The 15,861-nt window shown below is 42.7% G+C and overlaps 1 protein-coding gene across 1 annotated transcript in view; it reads left to right on the forward strand.

Annotated features, from left to right (window-relative positions):
- Nucleotides 1-15,861, forward strand: part of dennd4b (DENN/MADD domain containing 4B) — a 39,199-nt gene that overhangs the window by 1,533 nt on the left and 21,805 nt on the right. Inside the window, exons 2-4 of the mRNA XM_079569670.1 lie at nt 12,924-13,250; nt 15,399-15,654; nt 15,732-15,801. Coding sequence (XP_079425796.1) covers nt 12,943-13,250; nt 15,399-15,654; nt 15,732-15,801 — 634 coding nt within the window. The 5' untranslated portion in view covers nt 12,924-12,942. The remainder of the gene's footprint in view (nt 1-12,923; nt 13,251-15,398; nt 15,655-15,731; nt 15,802-15,861) is intronic.

Raw genomic sequence — 15,861 nt, forward strand, 5'->3', positions numbered from 1 at the left:
ACATTTTTGTCATTTTTTTGGTCATTTTTTGTCAATTTCTTGTGACATTTTTGCCTCTTTTTCATCAATTTTTCATCACTTTTTTTTATCAATGTTTTCTCACTTTTTTGTCACATTTCCATCATTGTTTTCGTCTCAGTTTTGTTGCTATTTTCGCAGCTTTTTCCCTGAAGCTTTTGGACTGGGGTAAACAAACCAAACTGGAGAAAAAGGTGCTCGGTTCAGGCGGGAGTTAAGGGGTTAAACAAGGCGGTACTCTGTTGAGAGTGAGGAGTCATCGTCATGGCACAGACACTTTATTTATCCGTTAGGAACTTCATTTGCAGAAGAAGTGCCAGTAGGGGCACAGACATACAACACAATCAACATGTGCAATAATAAATACATTAAAAACAACACAGTGGGCCTGTGATGGGTCCACACAGTCATTTATTCAGCAGGCGGATGGAGGTCGGGAGGAAAGTGGAGGTCGCCCTCATTGTCCCCAGAGGGAGGGACCTGAACCTACGCCCTGACGGCACCAGGGCGTAGTGAGAGTGTAGAGTGTGTGAGGAGTCTGTGGAGATCTGGGTTCCTTTCCTCAGAACTCTGGAGTCATAAATGCTACTGAGTGAGTCCTGCTCCTGACTGACGGTTTTATTGCCCATTTTAATCATTAGTAGCGGAGGTTTCTTTCTATTCCGCACTATTTTATCAGGCCTGGAAGTCACTGCTGCGTTAAAAACTGCTCCAATACCTCACACCATAGACATGGAAAACGTAGGAACAATGGGATACAGTTTTTTAGGTTACTGAAGTGGACACAGGAGAACAAGTCTCTGACCTGTCAAAACATGTCAGAAACGTTTGTGTTGAACATCTCGTAGCAACAATGTTGTGATTGCGAAACACGCACTTTATTGAGTTTGATGTATTATTTTTATTACTTTGTCATTTTTGGTGAAGAAGTGTCTGCTAAATGCAATGGAGTTACAACTCACTAAAACGCATTAAAGAAATATACTTTTGCCAGTACAATGCTGTTTGAGTCCTGAACCCAGCCACAGCTGAAAGTTCCAAAGACTTGTGGCTTTTAAACTCCTGCATCGTGTAGTAACTTTGACCAAATACAAGGTAGTTTAATATGTTCATGGATGTACATGGAGGTAGATGGTCCAGGTCTCCGTGCCAGTCCACTGCAGCTCGTATGCGTCGATGTTTTGGATGTCCGTAAGCTTCTCCAAACATGGCTGTGTTTTGCGCTTGGTATGAGCTTGTTCCTGTACGGTCCCTTTTCTTTCGCCTTCTCTTTTGGCATTGCTTTACTTTCTTCCTTTTCTTTGTCTTATACCTAGATCCGTCTCTGTCCCGCCGAAAAAATAAATGCCCCAAAATTGAAATTCTGGGGGCGTACCACTAGTGTACTACCATCATGGCCGACCGGCTCCGAGCCCCCCCAAATCAACCCAATTTGGCACGTGACTCCTCACTCTCAATAGGCCAAGGTTTTTCTCACATTTTTGCTGCTTTGTTGTGACATTTTTGCAGCTCTTTTGTTGCGTTTTTCTCACATTTTTGTGGATCCATTGTGGCTTTTTCGTCACTTTTTTCATCGCACTTTCTTTATTTTGACACTTCTTTGCTGCGTTTTCCGCTTCGTGTTTTTCCCGTTTTCGTCACTACTTTGACTCTTTCTTTCAAGATGCTTTTAGATTTGGGTAAAACCAAACTGGAGAAAATGCACTCGGTTCAGGTGGGAGTTAAGAGGTTTACAGTAACCTGAATGGGTTCATAAACTCATTTTGTGCAGAAATTGTGAGAAAATGCCTCTGTAAATTTGACACACATGTGCATATAAAAATGTGTCGAAACCCTTTGAGGACTTGGAAAGAACCGGCGAGCTACTGGTTGGAGATCCCTGTTCTTAAACGTGTGCCGTAAGACCTCCATACATTTCTGATTATATTAAGCACATTATAAATTCTGCACGTTGAGTGTCGAATTTAAAGCATACGTTGCACCTCAGTTTGCTGTTGTTGCTGTTCTGTTTCCATGTTATAACATCACACCCATGACCTTCAGTCTGTCAGTGTGTCCTCTCCTGTATATGACTGTGGGGCTCTGAGGGGCTCTGGCGCAGATTTGCAGCCTGACTTCCCTCAGTCTACCCCAGGGCAGCTGTGGCTTACCCCCACCGAGTGTTGATTGAATGAATAATGCAATGTGAAGGTAGGGCTGGGCAATTAATCCACATTTAATAGATTTAATCGCAATCCCTTCTTCGGTCAGGCTCAATAATCGTCCAGACTTTTTGTCAGGTTTACAGCCAGTTCGGATGAGACAATGGAAGATTATTGTGTTTTAAAAGAAACCTGAAGAAAGCATTTGTTATTATTTGAGCTGAGGTTTGTGAACAAAATATGTCTAGTTCGAGAATGTGTCCATCCATCTTGTCCAGCCCTAATGTGAGGCATGTTCAAAAAGCACTAGGAGAGAATCATATCTGCACTTTTATGTTTTGAAAATAGCTGCATTTACAGATGTTAAACTTTTCTTTGTGCCAGCATAAACCAGCTCCAAACATCTGGACATCGCTTTGTGCTGCCTTCACTGACTCCAGGGCGTTTCATGTTGTTTCCATGTGAAGCTCTGCTGCAGCACTGAGACCCCTGTGGTGTGTTTAGGCGCTCCATAGGTTCAGACGTGTCCCAGCATGCACCTGTGCTCTGTCAGAATATAAGACAAAGCAACATAAACAGTCTGTAGACCGGCTCCTCCACATTCCTCCTGGGGCTAAAAAAAACACACACTGTTCTCATCCTCTACATCACAGACGCTCCTCCTGCCTGACTGCGAGAAGGTCCAGGCTCGGATTTAGACTGGACTGTGCAGAGTCAGTCACTATTATGGCCTACATCAACTAAATCAGTGGTTCTCAAAGAAATGTTTGACCTTCCAAGAACCACCTTATGAAATCGTAGCAGATTTTCAAATATCGCCGACTGGACTCGTTTAGTTCAGGCTCGAGGTTTCACTTCTATCTTCAGAAGCAGCTTCTCTAAAACTTTCTTGTAATTTTGATATAAATAGACCTCTCGCTTGTGTGTTTTTCAGTCTTATATTTTGACTTATTGAGAAGAGAAAGCTAATAAAGAAACAAAGCAAATAGTGTATAATTGCTTGATGACTGACTCCTACAAACACCTCATAAACCATTTGAGTTTCCAAGTAAAACCAGGCCGACTAAACCACGTGTAAATGTATTTAACTCCCGGACGGATTTATTGAGTTTTATTTATTTATTTGAGAAATAAAGGTGGAACAATGCATATTAGTTTGCCAGATTATAGCCCTGGGTTAATTTCCATATGCAGACCCCTGGCATGTTGATGTAATAGAAAACATAACAACATACAAACTATACAAAAGATACTATGTACACAGACTATATTCACTTTATTCCGCCCTGCCCATTTTTTGAGTTGTCTCGGCACTTCCGTTGTCCAGACACTTCCGGTCGAGCTCAAACGGAGATCGAGGGAAAATATTCTCCGCTCAAATCTGATGTTTAGTCGATTGATGTGTGAAGTGAGTGATTTTATGTGGACTTCTCCAGTCCCATGTTAACAGATAGGAGAAAAGGGGCGGGCACAATTCATGGCGACGCCCACACGAACTTCCGGAATGAGGTGAATACAGGACATGTCCAGCTCAGCTGAACCCAGACAATAAACATGCGAGACAGAATATGACAAACGACGGGACAGAACTTGTAACAATGTATTGCACTATCTCCTATTGCACAGAGTCCCACGTTTAGCCTCAGAGCTCCGATCCTTATTGCACTGATCACTTTTGAATTCCAAAGGACCAGATGAATGTGGGTGAATGTGTATGTACCAAAAACTGTTAAATAAAAGGACTTAATACAAAGCAAACTTTATACTTTACAGCCTTTATAGAAGCTATGTCTAAATTATACATGTCAGACTCGAGGCCTGCGGGCCAAATCTGGCCTGAAAGAGGATTTTTGTTGACCCAACACATGATTACTACTTATATTATAACCGGCCTGCTTGTAGTAGTAGTAGCTAAATAGTAGCTTTAGCTGATGCCAATGAAGTTTACAGCCGCAAGGCATTACTAAGCAAACATCACTAGTTCAAGCACTGCCTCTTATACTAATATCAAAATCAGCCTTTAAAAGCGTCAGGTCGCACCACACCCTCCACCTCCACCTCCACCTCCCAGAGCGTCAAACATGGAGAACACAATGTTATGTTAAGAACAGGACACTGTGCAGTTGCTGCCTGGTGGCACTGATGAGTCGTGTGGAGGAGGAAGTATTCAGATGACCTGAACCTAAAGCAGCTGCACTGAGCCTCTGGTACAGTTACATAAAGTGGGACTGATGCAGGTCACTGTGTCATTAGTTAAGGAGACATGAATTGTCAGCCAGTTTATTCCAAAAACACAAATTAAGATGAGATAGAACTTATTACGCCCCGCCCACTTTTGCCTCTTTTTGCCTTGTCTCAGCACTTCCTTTGTCCTGACACGTCCGGTCGAGCGCGAAGCCCGTTCATTTAAGCAGAGCACCAGGGGAAATGTTCGCCGCTAAAATCTGATGTTTAGTCGATTGATTGGAGTTCGATTCCCACCAGGACGGGGCCTTTCTGTGTGGAGTTTGCATGTTCTCCCCATGCCTGCGTAGGTTTCCTCTGGTTTCCCCTACCACTAAAAACATGTGCAATAGGTGAATCCTCCAGCCAGGTGATGGGTCACTGGGCGCGGCACTGCGGTCAACCACTGCTGCTTTACGGGTCGCCCAGCGGCATCGAAGGATGGGTTAAATGCAGAGGACAAGTTTCCCTACAGGGACAATAAAGTAAACAATCAAACAAGCAAACTAAAGTCAACACTGCACCGTTTCTCTGCGCGCCCTGAAATCGGCTTTGTTTTCGTAACTGATTTATCTTGACTGCTCCAGTCGTATGTGAACTGATAGGAGAGAAGGGGCGGGCACAGTTCATGGTGGCGCCCACGCGAACCTCCGGAGTAAATTCACGATGAAGAAATTCACTTTAGGGCTGCAACTAACGATTATTTTGTAATGATTAATCTATCGACTATTTTTACGATTAATCGATTAGTCGCTTGGCTGTGAATGGCAGGGGCGGACTGGGACTGAAAAACGGCCCTGGACTCGGACCAGCCTGGCCCAAATTAGAGTCTATACGACACTTCCACAAAGACATATTTTAACCTCTTAACCAAGTGCATTTTCTCTAGTTCGGCAAATCTAAAAACTTCTCGACTGGAGAGAAACAGAGACACGCCTCATTTGAAAGCTAAGACCTACAAGAGTGATTGTAAGTTTTTGTCACATTGTCACCACATTTTTGTCAAATTTCTGCCATGTTTTGGTTGATTTTTGTTGCTTTTTCATTCCTTTTAAGTGGCTTTTTGGCATGTTTTCATCACGTTTTTGTTGCTTTTTTCATTGCTTTTTCATTGATTTGCTTCTTCACGTTTTTGTCAGTTTTTTGGTCATGTTTTGTCATTGCTTTTCATCCTTGTTTTCGCCGCTATTTTGATGCTTTTCTTTTAAGCTTTAGATTTGGGTAAACCTCAGTTAAGGCGGAGGGTAAGAGGTTAAAGGGAAAATTGAGAGGCCATACTGCTGGCCCTAGAGCCAGTGGCCCTTCTGTGCTCTTCCAAAATGGACATATGGCCAGTCCGCCCCTGGTGAATGGTGTAGGATCATTTTATTTTTTCTATTTTTTTATCACATGAAGCTAAAGTGGATCCGCTTGAGGACGTGTTGATGGAGTAAACGTAAAGTAAATGTTTGTTGGAGGCTCTTGATGCTAATTCTGCTTCTGATTGGATGAGACACAAACAGATATTCATGAAATTTGCAATGTACAAAGTGTACTACATACACTTGCTATAAAAACAACGTAAGTTTTCATCAAAAATACTACATTTTCATGTAATTTTTGCTCTATTTGAGTCTATGTGAACCAGAAAGCGATTAATCGATTACTAAAATAGTTGTCGACTATTTCAACAATCGATTAGTCGTCGATTGATCAATGTTGTTTCAGCCCTAATTCACTTGTCACTTGAGTTTGTGGCCTTTGCGGTATTTTCCAACTTACAAAACAACAAACAAATACAACCCCCCACATTAAAAATATGCATTGGTAATGTACAGCAAGTATTGAAAATGTATCAAAAATGCTTAGTTTGTTCCGGCCCTCGACCAACACTACATTTTTGGCCTCTGCTCCAAATGAGTTTCACACCCCTGGTCTAAATGTATTGGACCAAAAGGAAAGAAGACGTGCTTGATACATTTACAGTAATGGATTTGATCTCCCCTCCTCTGTAGCACACGCAGAAAGTAAATATACAATAACCGAGTGAATGTTAATGTCAGGAGATTAAACATAACCGTTCATAGATTATCCCTCTCTTCTCTGCAGTCCTGTATGTAGCTCTTCATACTCGTTACATAACTCGCACATGTTCAGCTCTGTGGCCCCTCCGCCTTGTGTGAGCTCATCGATATTTCACCCAAATAACACAGCTGGGCGGGACCACTGTTACACCACAAAAATCTGTTTCCAATCAGTCCGCAATGGGAGGAACTCGAGGAATGTCTAACCCAGGGGCCGGGTCACTGCAGCAGAGGTGTTAGCCCGTCCAGGAGGCTGTCACTGGTTCGACTCCCGCTCGCTGACACGTGTGAATGGGGAAGTGTTGTTTACATGGCTCTGTGTGGCCTGAGAACACGGCACTAAATTTAGGCGGGCTCCTGTTTCAGTTGGTACAAGCTTTAAATAACACAGGGCTTGGGCCAGGACTGGGCCAGGACTGGGCCAGGAGGATTAGACCGGGACTGGGCCGGGGAGTGAAGAAGGACAGGAGTGAATCATGGATAAGAACAGACATTGTCCAGTGACTGTGTCTATAGACAATGGTGCTCTGTTATGGAGAAGTTAGTACCACTCTGTCCTCCCGCTCTCGCTCTGAGATAAGATGCAGCGAAGGCACAACTGCAGACACACATGTGCTCCGGTAAAGACAATCCTTTCCATTTGTGAAGTGGAAATCACGAGTGCACACGGCGTCCCAGTGGAAAAGATGACATTAATAATGAGTAGCTAAATGCACAGTGTCGGCTTCAGAACAATATAGTCATAAGGTCAAAGGTTATCTCATCGGGAACTCGGGCATCAAAATACGTTCCCAGTTTCCCAGTGGAAAATACAAGATGAGGCGGCATTCATGTGTAATTTTCTATTTACCAGGCCTGGTCACGATCCGATACTTAGGGGCCAGTCCGATACTAGTACAAATACAAGACACAATAGTTAAACAACATCATCGTCCTTGAAATTATAATACTACAGATGGAAATTAGCTTCAGCTACAGTCTGGTACAGGCATGTTTGCTCACGAGCATAATGCAACTGTACATTGTCCTGATAGATAAAGAAATAAATGAAATGAAAAATATTTATTTAGGCTGAAGTTAAAGCACTACTAAGTAACTCTTCCCCCTAGAGGCCATAAGTGCAACTGCAGGTGTAGTAGCAAGTTACGATTTTTTAATTAATTTTTTGATTAATTGTCTTGGAGAGTAAATACTACGCTGACAGGAAAGGCGAAGGGAGAGAGGGATATTGTGCATTCAATTATGCAATGGAAATATTTTTTTTCACTCAAACTTGGCTGTAAATACTGTTGCCCGTTAGCATGTTAGCTTCTTCTTCGTGATTCTATTAGTGTGTATTGCTTTCTCCGGATCGGTGGCAGTCAAGTTGCAAACATGGTTTTCTGTCCAGAGACACCAGGGGGAGATGAAAGACCCTCCAATCATCCCATAAACACTTGTATTACCCCCACAGGGACTACGAAAAGGATTTATTAAGGCAAACACGTTACTTAGTACTGCTTTAAACTTATTTTCCCTAAACCCCATGTACGCTAAAAGCTTTCGCAATTAGAGCGACAAAAGCCCTTCCAAAATAAAGCGACAACATCTGTTTTAGGGATGTACCGATCCGCTTTTTTGAGCTCCTGATCCGAAATTTTGACACTTCATGCTGCCCGATACCGATTCGATACTGATCCGATACAGTCTTTTTGTATTAATATGTTTTTAAATAATGTATATCATTCTATATATTATAGCGTATTGATAACAGTAGTTTCACCAGTTGGCTTTTTTTTAGCTTTGAATTTTGGCAGGCTAGCTGGCAGGCTATAGAGTTCGGGAAAGTCCACAGTTATCATGGAGATCCGCCATCTTTGCAGCTGTTTGCATACATTTCCATTGACTACCAATAGCTAAGAACAGTATAAAAAGTGGAGAAAAAAGCCGTGGAATAATTCCGTTAGTTGCTGAGTTACTGCTGGTGTATACATCTAACACACTGCGGTGTCCAAGTGTTTAATGTGAACAATAACTCCAGTATTTTAACTTTTAAAATCTCCATTAGTTTACAATTACTGCTAATCCCATAATGCTTAGCGATATGACATCACATTCCCGAACTCTATAGTAGCCTAGCTTAGCGATGGCATGAAGGCTGTGAATCTGTGGTTCTGGATCTGCAGTGGCTCCAGTTTGCACCACTGTGCTGCGCTAATCTGTTTATACAGAGGAGTCTTACACTTTCTTGCCATTTCTGGTCCCTTCTGTCCTTTGGCATTTGACATCGAAGTGCATTAACACAAAATGGAACAAAGGGCTGTTACTGGAAAACAAAAGAGTGCATATTGTGATAAAGTATCGATACTTGGTATTTCAGCTAAAAATATTGCGATACGATACATATTTTGTAGCATTTATTATTATTATGAGAGCACATGAAGGCAGCATCAAACTGTGTCACTTTATCTACCACATGTACTATGACTGTAAACCTGCACTGCCAATACTGACACATTTTATAATCTGTTTATTTTATTTCTTTTGTTTATACTTTTTGTCCCTAAAGTTTTTGGTTGTCATTGTTTAAGATAAATCTATTCACTCTTTATTTGCACATTTCCTGACTATTTTTCACACCCTGCGTGTTTTCTTGAGAGCTGAATGTAACAAGTGAATTTCTCGGTTGCGAGATCATTAAAGGCTTATTAAAATATACTTTTGGGGGCTTTACATTTTTACTTCTAGGGCTGCGCAATGTGAGAAAGCGTTGCAAAATCCTGTGACTTTCTTGGATTTTGCAACGACAGAACCAAATCACGGCTGTAGTTCTGTAATGTCGTGAGGAGGGAGATTGGAGCGTAGCACCTGCTCGGTAATCTAAAGATGACTTAACCACAGCGTCTGCGTTTCCTCTGAAGACTCACACTTCCTGTTCCGCCTCAGCACATGCAGCCCCATTTTGGAAGAAAACCTAACTGTGACGTAGATCAGTGAGTGTAACTTCCTTCACAAAGTTTTGAACAATCGCCTTCACTCTGGCCGTTTCTTCTTCTGCTGAAGCTACGATCTGTATTCTCCCATGCAATTGACTCTAAATCATAACAACGCCGTCCAAGAAGTGACTTCCTGTTTCAATCTGGCACACCAAAATAAAAGCACACAGCTCGTCTCATTGATTAGTTCAGCGGATACTTGCAACATACACAATACACACATTTTGTTTTGTCTGTTAGTAGTAGGGCAGAAAGAAAGTTGAACTAATGAACTGCTGAATTAATGAATAAGATGGTGCTTTTATTTTGGAGTGCTGGATTGAAACAGGAAGTCAATCCTTGGGCAGCGTTGTTGTCTTACTTTTTCACAGCAGATTGGTTAGTAATTAGGTAATTTACACATTTTCCTTGAGTAAAGTAGGCGACACTTTTAAGAGAAGTTTTATCAGAATTGAACAGATGCCATTTTTCTTTCATTCAATATTTTTCATTTTTATTGCACTGTCCATCATAGTCCATCAGTCTTCGATGCGACTGCGAGAACCTGGGCCTCTTATACAGCTGCCTGAGTCTTTTACTTTGAAAATCCCCTGGTTGCGTTTCACTCTACAGTCCTGTTGCACTGTGTGGTGTGAACAGCTGTGAGCCTCTTTTTAAAGATTTAATTTAAGAAACACTTCCTCAAACAGTCTCACTTCCTCTTTTGCTGCTCAATCTTCTGGTCAGTCCAGTTTAGACATAAGTTTATTCCACATTTGTACCAAGTTAGACTTGGTTTAGTTCTAGGTTTCAACACTCGGTTCATGAGGAAACCGTGTAGCTTTGAGGGTCACTGCAGGTCATTCAGCTCTGACCAGATGGTAAAGTTAAAGTAGAATGGTATGGAAACACAACTTAACAAAGTTTTTAATTTTCGTTTTGCATCAATAATATTGGTTTGAACATACGGACGAGACAACTTCAATATTTAAACATTCAAATGATATTTACATTAAACAGAGATTACAATAATGGATTATTAAAAAAATGTGTGAACTGTGTTAGTTCGGCCTTTTTTTTAGTTAGTGCAAGTTCTTAAAGCACAAATGTCTAGGATACTAGACTCTGATTAGTTGTTAGAAGCTGTTCCTAGAACTGCACTTTTCTGGACCGAGATGTCTGTATTTCCTTGGATCTGCTGGAGCCACTCCTCCAGTTTGGGGGTCACTGCCCCGAGTGCCCCAACCACCACGGGCACCACTGATGCCTTCACCCTCCAGGTTATCTCCAGCTCTTCTCTGAGCCCCTGGTATTTCTCTAGTTTCTCATGTTCCTTTTTCCTGATGTTGAAATCGCTTGATATTGCTTTGTCGACCACAACGGTTTTCCTCTGCTCTTTGTCCACCACCACAATGTCCGGTTGGTTCATTACCATTTTGTCCGTCTGTATCTGGAAGTCCCACAGGATCTTGGCTCGGTCATTCTCGACCACCTTTGGAGGTGTTTCCCACTTTGACCTTGGGGTTTCCAGCCTATATCTGCACAGATGTTCCTGTACACTATACCAGCCACTTGGTTATGGCGCTCCATGTGAGCTTTCCCTGCAGCATCTTACACCCTGCAGTTATGTGCTGGATTGTCTCATTGGCCTCTTTGCACAGTCTACACCTGGGGTCTTGTCTGGTGTGGTAGATCTGGGCCTCTATTGCTCTGGTGCTCAAGGCTCCTGTGCAGCCATGATGAGCCTCTGTGCTGTCCTTTAGTCCTGCTCTGTCTAGCCATTGGTAGGATTTCTTGATATCTGCCACTTCAGTTATGTTTTGGTGGTACATGCCGTGTAGGGGCTTGTCCTCCCATGACGGGACGTCCACCGCCTCACCTTCTGTTCCCCATTGTCTGAGACATTCACTGAGCACATCATCTGTTGGAGCCTTGTCCTTGATGTACTTATGGATCTGGGATGTTTCAGCCTAGTGACTCTCACGCTTACTAGTCTTACATTCATATTAAAGAATGTTTTTCAACAGAGATGTATATGTATATGTATATATGTATATATGTGGAGAAAGCATGGACAATGAGACTGAAAGCTTTGTATCCAGATTCTTGATTTTACAGGGAAATGCATATTGTATATTGAAGATATTGTTAAGACAGCCATCTTCTACATTATGTTTATAGTGTCTTATAAGCCCATGTGGACTGGGCAGATACGCGCATGACACTTTAATAAAAATATTCAGTTCTGTTCATTTCACTAGTCCTTAGCCTCCTCCCTTACAGCTAGTATACAGTCTCAGGGTGCTGGATTTGGGGTGGAACCCTCCGTGCATGGTTAGGAGCTTTCGTGTCTTAACATCTGTGGTCTGTATCTCATTTATGTACGTATATATACACATACGTACATAAATGAGTTACTTTACGTAAATTATTTAACCTTCCAGACTATCACTTTAAATATAACAAATATTCAGGCAGGACACCAAGAAGAGCTCTTTTTGCTTCTAGAGATGACCATATAGATCACAGTGATGAGTCCTATAACCATTACCTGTGATGCATCTGCAGAATGGAAAAGTACTGAGGGCCTTTAGTACAGATGCAGTGGAAGCGTGTATGGCATCACCATAATCCAAAATAGAAAGCAACGTGGCCTGAATTTACTGTTGCCTCTTGCTCGGAGGGATGCAGTTTTTGTTTGTTAGTTGAACATGTTGAGAGCCTCTCATCGATCAAATGCTAAAGTCTACATAAAGTCTGTTAAAGTCTACATAAAGTCTCTTAAAGTCTACATCAACATGGACGACATACTTCTACATTCCTCTTGTCATGCTTTATCAACTTCAGAGTTTTTGATTTCCTGAGATTTCCGTATATATAAGAGAGACAGACCTGTTTGATCTGGAATAATCATGAAGACTCGTATACACCTTCCCTAAACGGATCAAAACATTGTGGCTCGGTGGCACATAGCCCGAAATGTTCCGCCGTGTGGCTTTAAACCTGTTCAGATTGAGAGTGCGGTCGCAGCAGGGCGTTTTTTTGACAGCGAGGAGCCAACGCGGCGTGAACTTCCTCGTGCCGCTTCGGAAACCTCTGCGGTGAAAGTGACGCGTGTGTTCACTGGGGAAGAAGAGGAGCAGGGTCGAAGGTCAGCCCAAAACAGGAAGAGGACGGCATCTGCTTCCTGTTTCCTGTGGCGACGTGTAGCGGCGTAGGCTCAGGTGCAGAGAGACGGGTTTTTATCTCAAATCTGTCAAACTCTCATTTTGGGCCGAGCGATGATCATGTGACACTAAACTCTCCATATTCCATTCAGTCGTCCTAACACAATATTGTATCTCTCTCTATTCTATTGTTTGTACTGTACTTTCGCTACAAGAAGAAGTTTTTGATGGATCACATTATACTTTCCCCTGGTCCAGCTGAGAAGAACCAGCACATTCCACTGTCTGATAAACAAACAATTGCAAAATAACGTTTCTAAATGTGGTCTAACCCACTCTCTCCTGTTCTTGTTCCAGGGCAGGGCAGGCAGGAGGTATGACGGAGGAGCGATGCCCGCAGCTGGTGGATTACTTCGTGGTGGCGGGGCTGGAGCCGCGCGGCCCGTGGCGGCCCCTGGAGGAGGAGGGCAGGGGAGCGGGCGCCGGGGGCCGAGGGGTGGAGCCCGTCACAGACCTGGTGATCATCGCGAGGGGGCTGGGCGAGGGAGTTCCCGAGGGCTTCACCTGCATCGAGAAAACCCTGGGCGGGTACTCGGCCGAGCTCAGCGCCGGACTCATCAACAACCCACACCTGTTCCTCTGCTACAGGAGGGGGCACGACAAGCCCCCCATCCTGGACCTGGGGTACGCTTCATACATGGGAACAGGGAGTTTAAATTTTAAATGCATGGAGCGAGTGAATAATGCACAAAACTGTAAAACGCTCTATTAGACCGTTATTATTATCACTGTTGGTAGTGGGACTCAATTAAAATGTTTGAATCGAGTTAATTATCGCCTTGACAAGAGCAGTTTGACTTATTTTGGAGAATAATCTTTTTAAACAAGCTCATGTGGCTTAACGGTGTGAATTTTATTTATTTATTTATGGTTTATTTGGTAGGGACAGTGCAAGTTAATGAACAAGCCACACCGGATTGTAGCCTTAGGCTAATTTTCATCCGTCGTCCCCCATGCGCACTCTCAAACACACTCTCATACATCCTGGCCTATTGTACATGTTTTTAGTGTACTGAATAAACAGTAAAATGATTTATTGCTTTACGCCCTTGCAGGAAAAAGTAAACTGAAAAAGTGTCTGTGCCGCTAAAGTGTGATTAATTTTGATTCATATTTTTAATCGCACTAAACCTTTTGTAATTGATTAATCAGAATTCATCAGAACACACTCTTCTGGTGGTGGTGGTGAGAATACATGCAAATCATCAGTTCTGTATTGAACACAAGTTTAGTGAATTTCCAGGTTTAGTCTATTTTTTTTAGTCTAATTAAAACCTCAAAAAAGTATATTTTCCATGATATGTCCATTCATTTAAGGCAGTGCAGGTGAATAGGGGAAAAAAAATAAATGTAGAGATATTGATTTGAAATTTTTGCTGAACATTACTGGTATAAATGTGAGAAAAAATTGTATTGCAATTTTTCAAAATCTAAATAAGGGATTGAGCCAGATTAAAATGTATGGTTTCATTGACGTATTAGTAAGTGCGATTTTTTTCAGAGGATCTTGTTTAGTTTTTCATATAACTAATCATGAGTGAAAAATCTATAAAAAACGCAAATTCCGGCTTGTTTTTTGGGGTTCAAAGCTAAATAAATCAGGCTTGGAATTAGATATTGAAACAATCCCTTTTAAAAAAAAACTTAAAAATATTATTAAGTCCAAGACTGGAAAGTTTGAAGTTTGTATGAGCGACTTTAAAGGAATAGGCCACCGTTTTTACATACTAAGATATGTTCTTACCTCACTTTAGACGTGTTAATATATCCCCGTCTGGTCTTTGTCCGTGCGCTCTGCCAGGCAAACGGAGCACATACGCAGCCTCTCCCACATGTCACATAGCTCCGAAAAAGCTCACGATAGAAGCTACCAAGCTCTTCCACGTGTTCCCTATTTAAATAAAGTTACGTGAAGTGTTTTCATGCGAAGTATATTTACACAGAAATGTAACATGTCGATTTTATAAGCAAATAAAAAGGGGGACTATATTGTGAGGCGTAATGATACGAGGAGCACAGCGTCCGCGCAGTAACTCCTAAAGACTTCCCCCCGCTCACTTCCGTCAATAACCTTTAGGAGTTACTGCGCGGACGTTTTACTCCTCGTATCATTACGCCTCACAATATAGTCCCCCTTTTTATTTGCTTATAAAATCGACATGTTACATTTCTGGGTAAATATACTTCGCATGAAAACACTTCACGTAACTTTATTTAAATAGGGAACACGTGGAAGAGCTTGGTAGCTTCTATCGTGAGCTTTTTCGGAGCTATGTGACATGTGGGAGAGGCTGCGTATGTGCTCCGTTTGCGTGACAGAGCGCACGGACAAAGACCAGACGGGGATATATTAACTCGACTAAAGTGAGGTAAGAACATATCTTAGTATGTAAAAACGGTGGCCTATTCCTTTAAGGGCTCACCCGCTGCCCGAGTGGACCCTTATCCTCATTCAGAGAAAACAAGCCTTGAACGTCTTGTACCGCGGGGACCCTTTGCAGGCCTCGTGGATGTAAAATCTGTCAATATTTCTGAATGAATACCCGTGTGAAAGACGGCTTTTCGTAGCTGCGGAGTCATAAAATAAATCATAAAATAAACATACGGGGTAAGTTTTGTTATTTTTATACTCTGACATGTAAAGGTACGAAACTAGATCAAAATCTCCACTTCAACCACTGAGTGAAGAATCAATACTTTCACCTTAAACACTGAATCTTCTCCTCTTGATAATGCCGTCTTGTTTGTCTTGTTTCTCCTGCTCCGGTGCAGGGTGCTGTACGAGGGGAAGGAGCCGCTGAAGCCCGGCTGGTTTGTGATCGAGACCACGCCTTACAGCCGCTCGGCCTCTCTGAGCTCAGGGGCGCCCACGGCTCACCGGGTCTTCCTCACCTACAGACGGGCCCCCGAGTCCCCCCAAGGCCTGCACGCACTGGGGGTCACTGACATCTGCCTCCTGCTGCCCACGAAGGGGGACACAGCCCCACACACCTTCTGCAGGGTGGACAAGAACCTCAACACCGGCGTGGTGAGAGTCACATGCCCTCCCGTTATCCTCTACTGTGGTGTTTATCTTTACCCTTTTGTATTTCTGTGTGTCCACAGTTTGGTCCAGCCCTGTACCTGTGCTACAAGCGAGCGGTGGCTAAAGCTAACGCCCTGGTGTTCGAGGCCAGTGAGTACCTTCCGACTCGTTGATCTCGACTGGACTCATCTCAAGTCCTCTGAATGTTTG

This window comes from Gobius niger, assembly GCF_951799975.1.
Source record: "Gobius niger genome assembly, chromosome: 13".
Taxonomy (NCBI): Eukaryota; Metazoa; Chordata; class Actinopteri; order Gobiiformes; family Gobiidae; genus Gobius; species Gobius niger.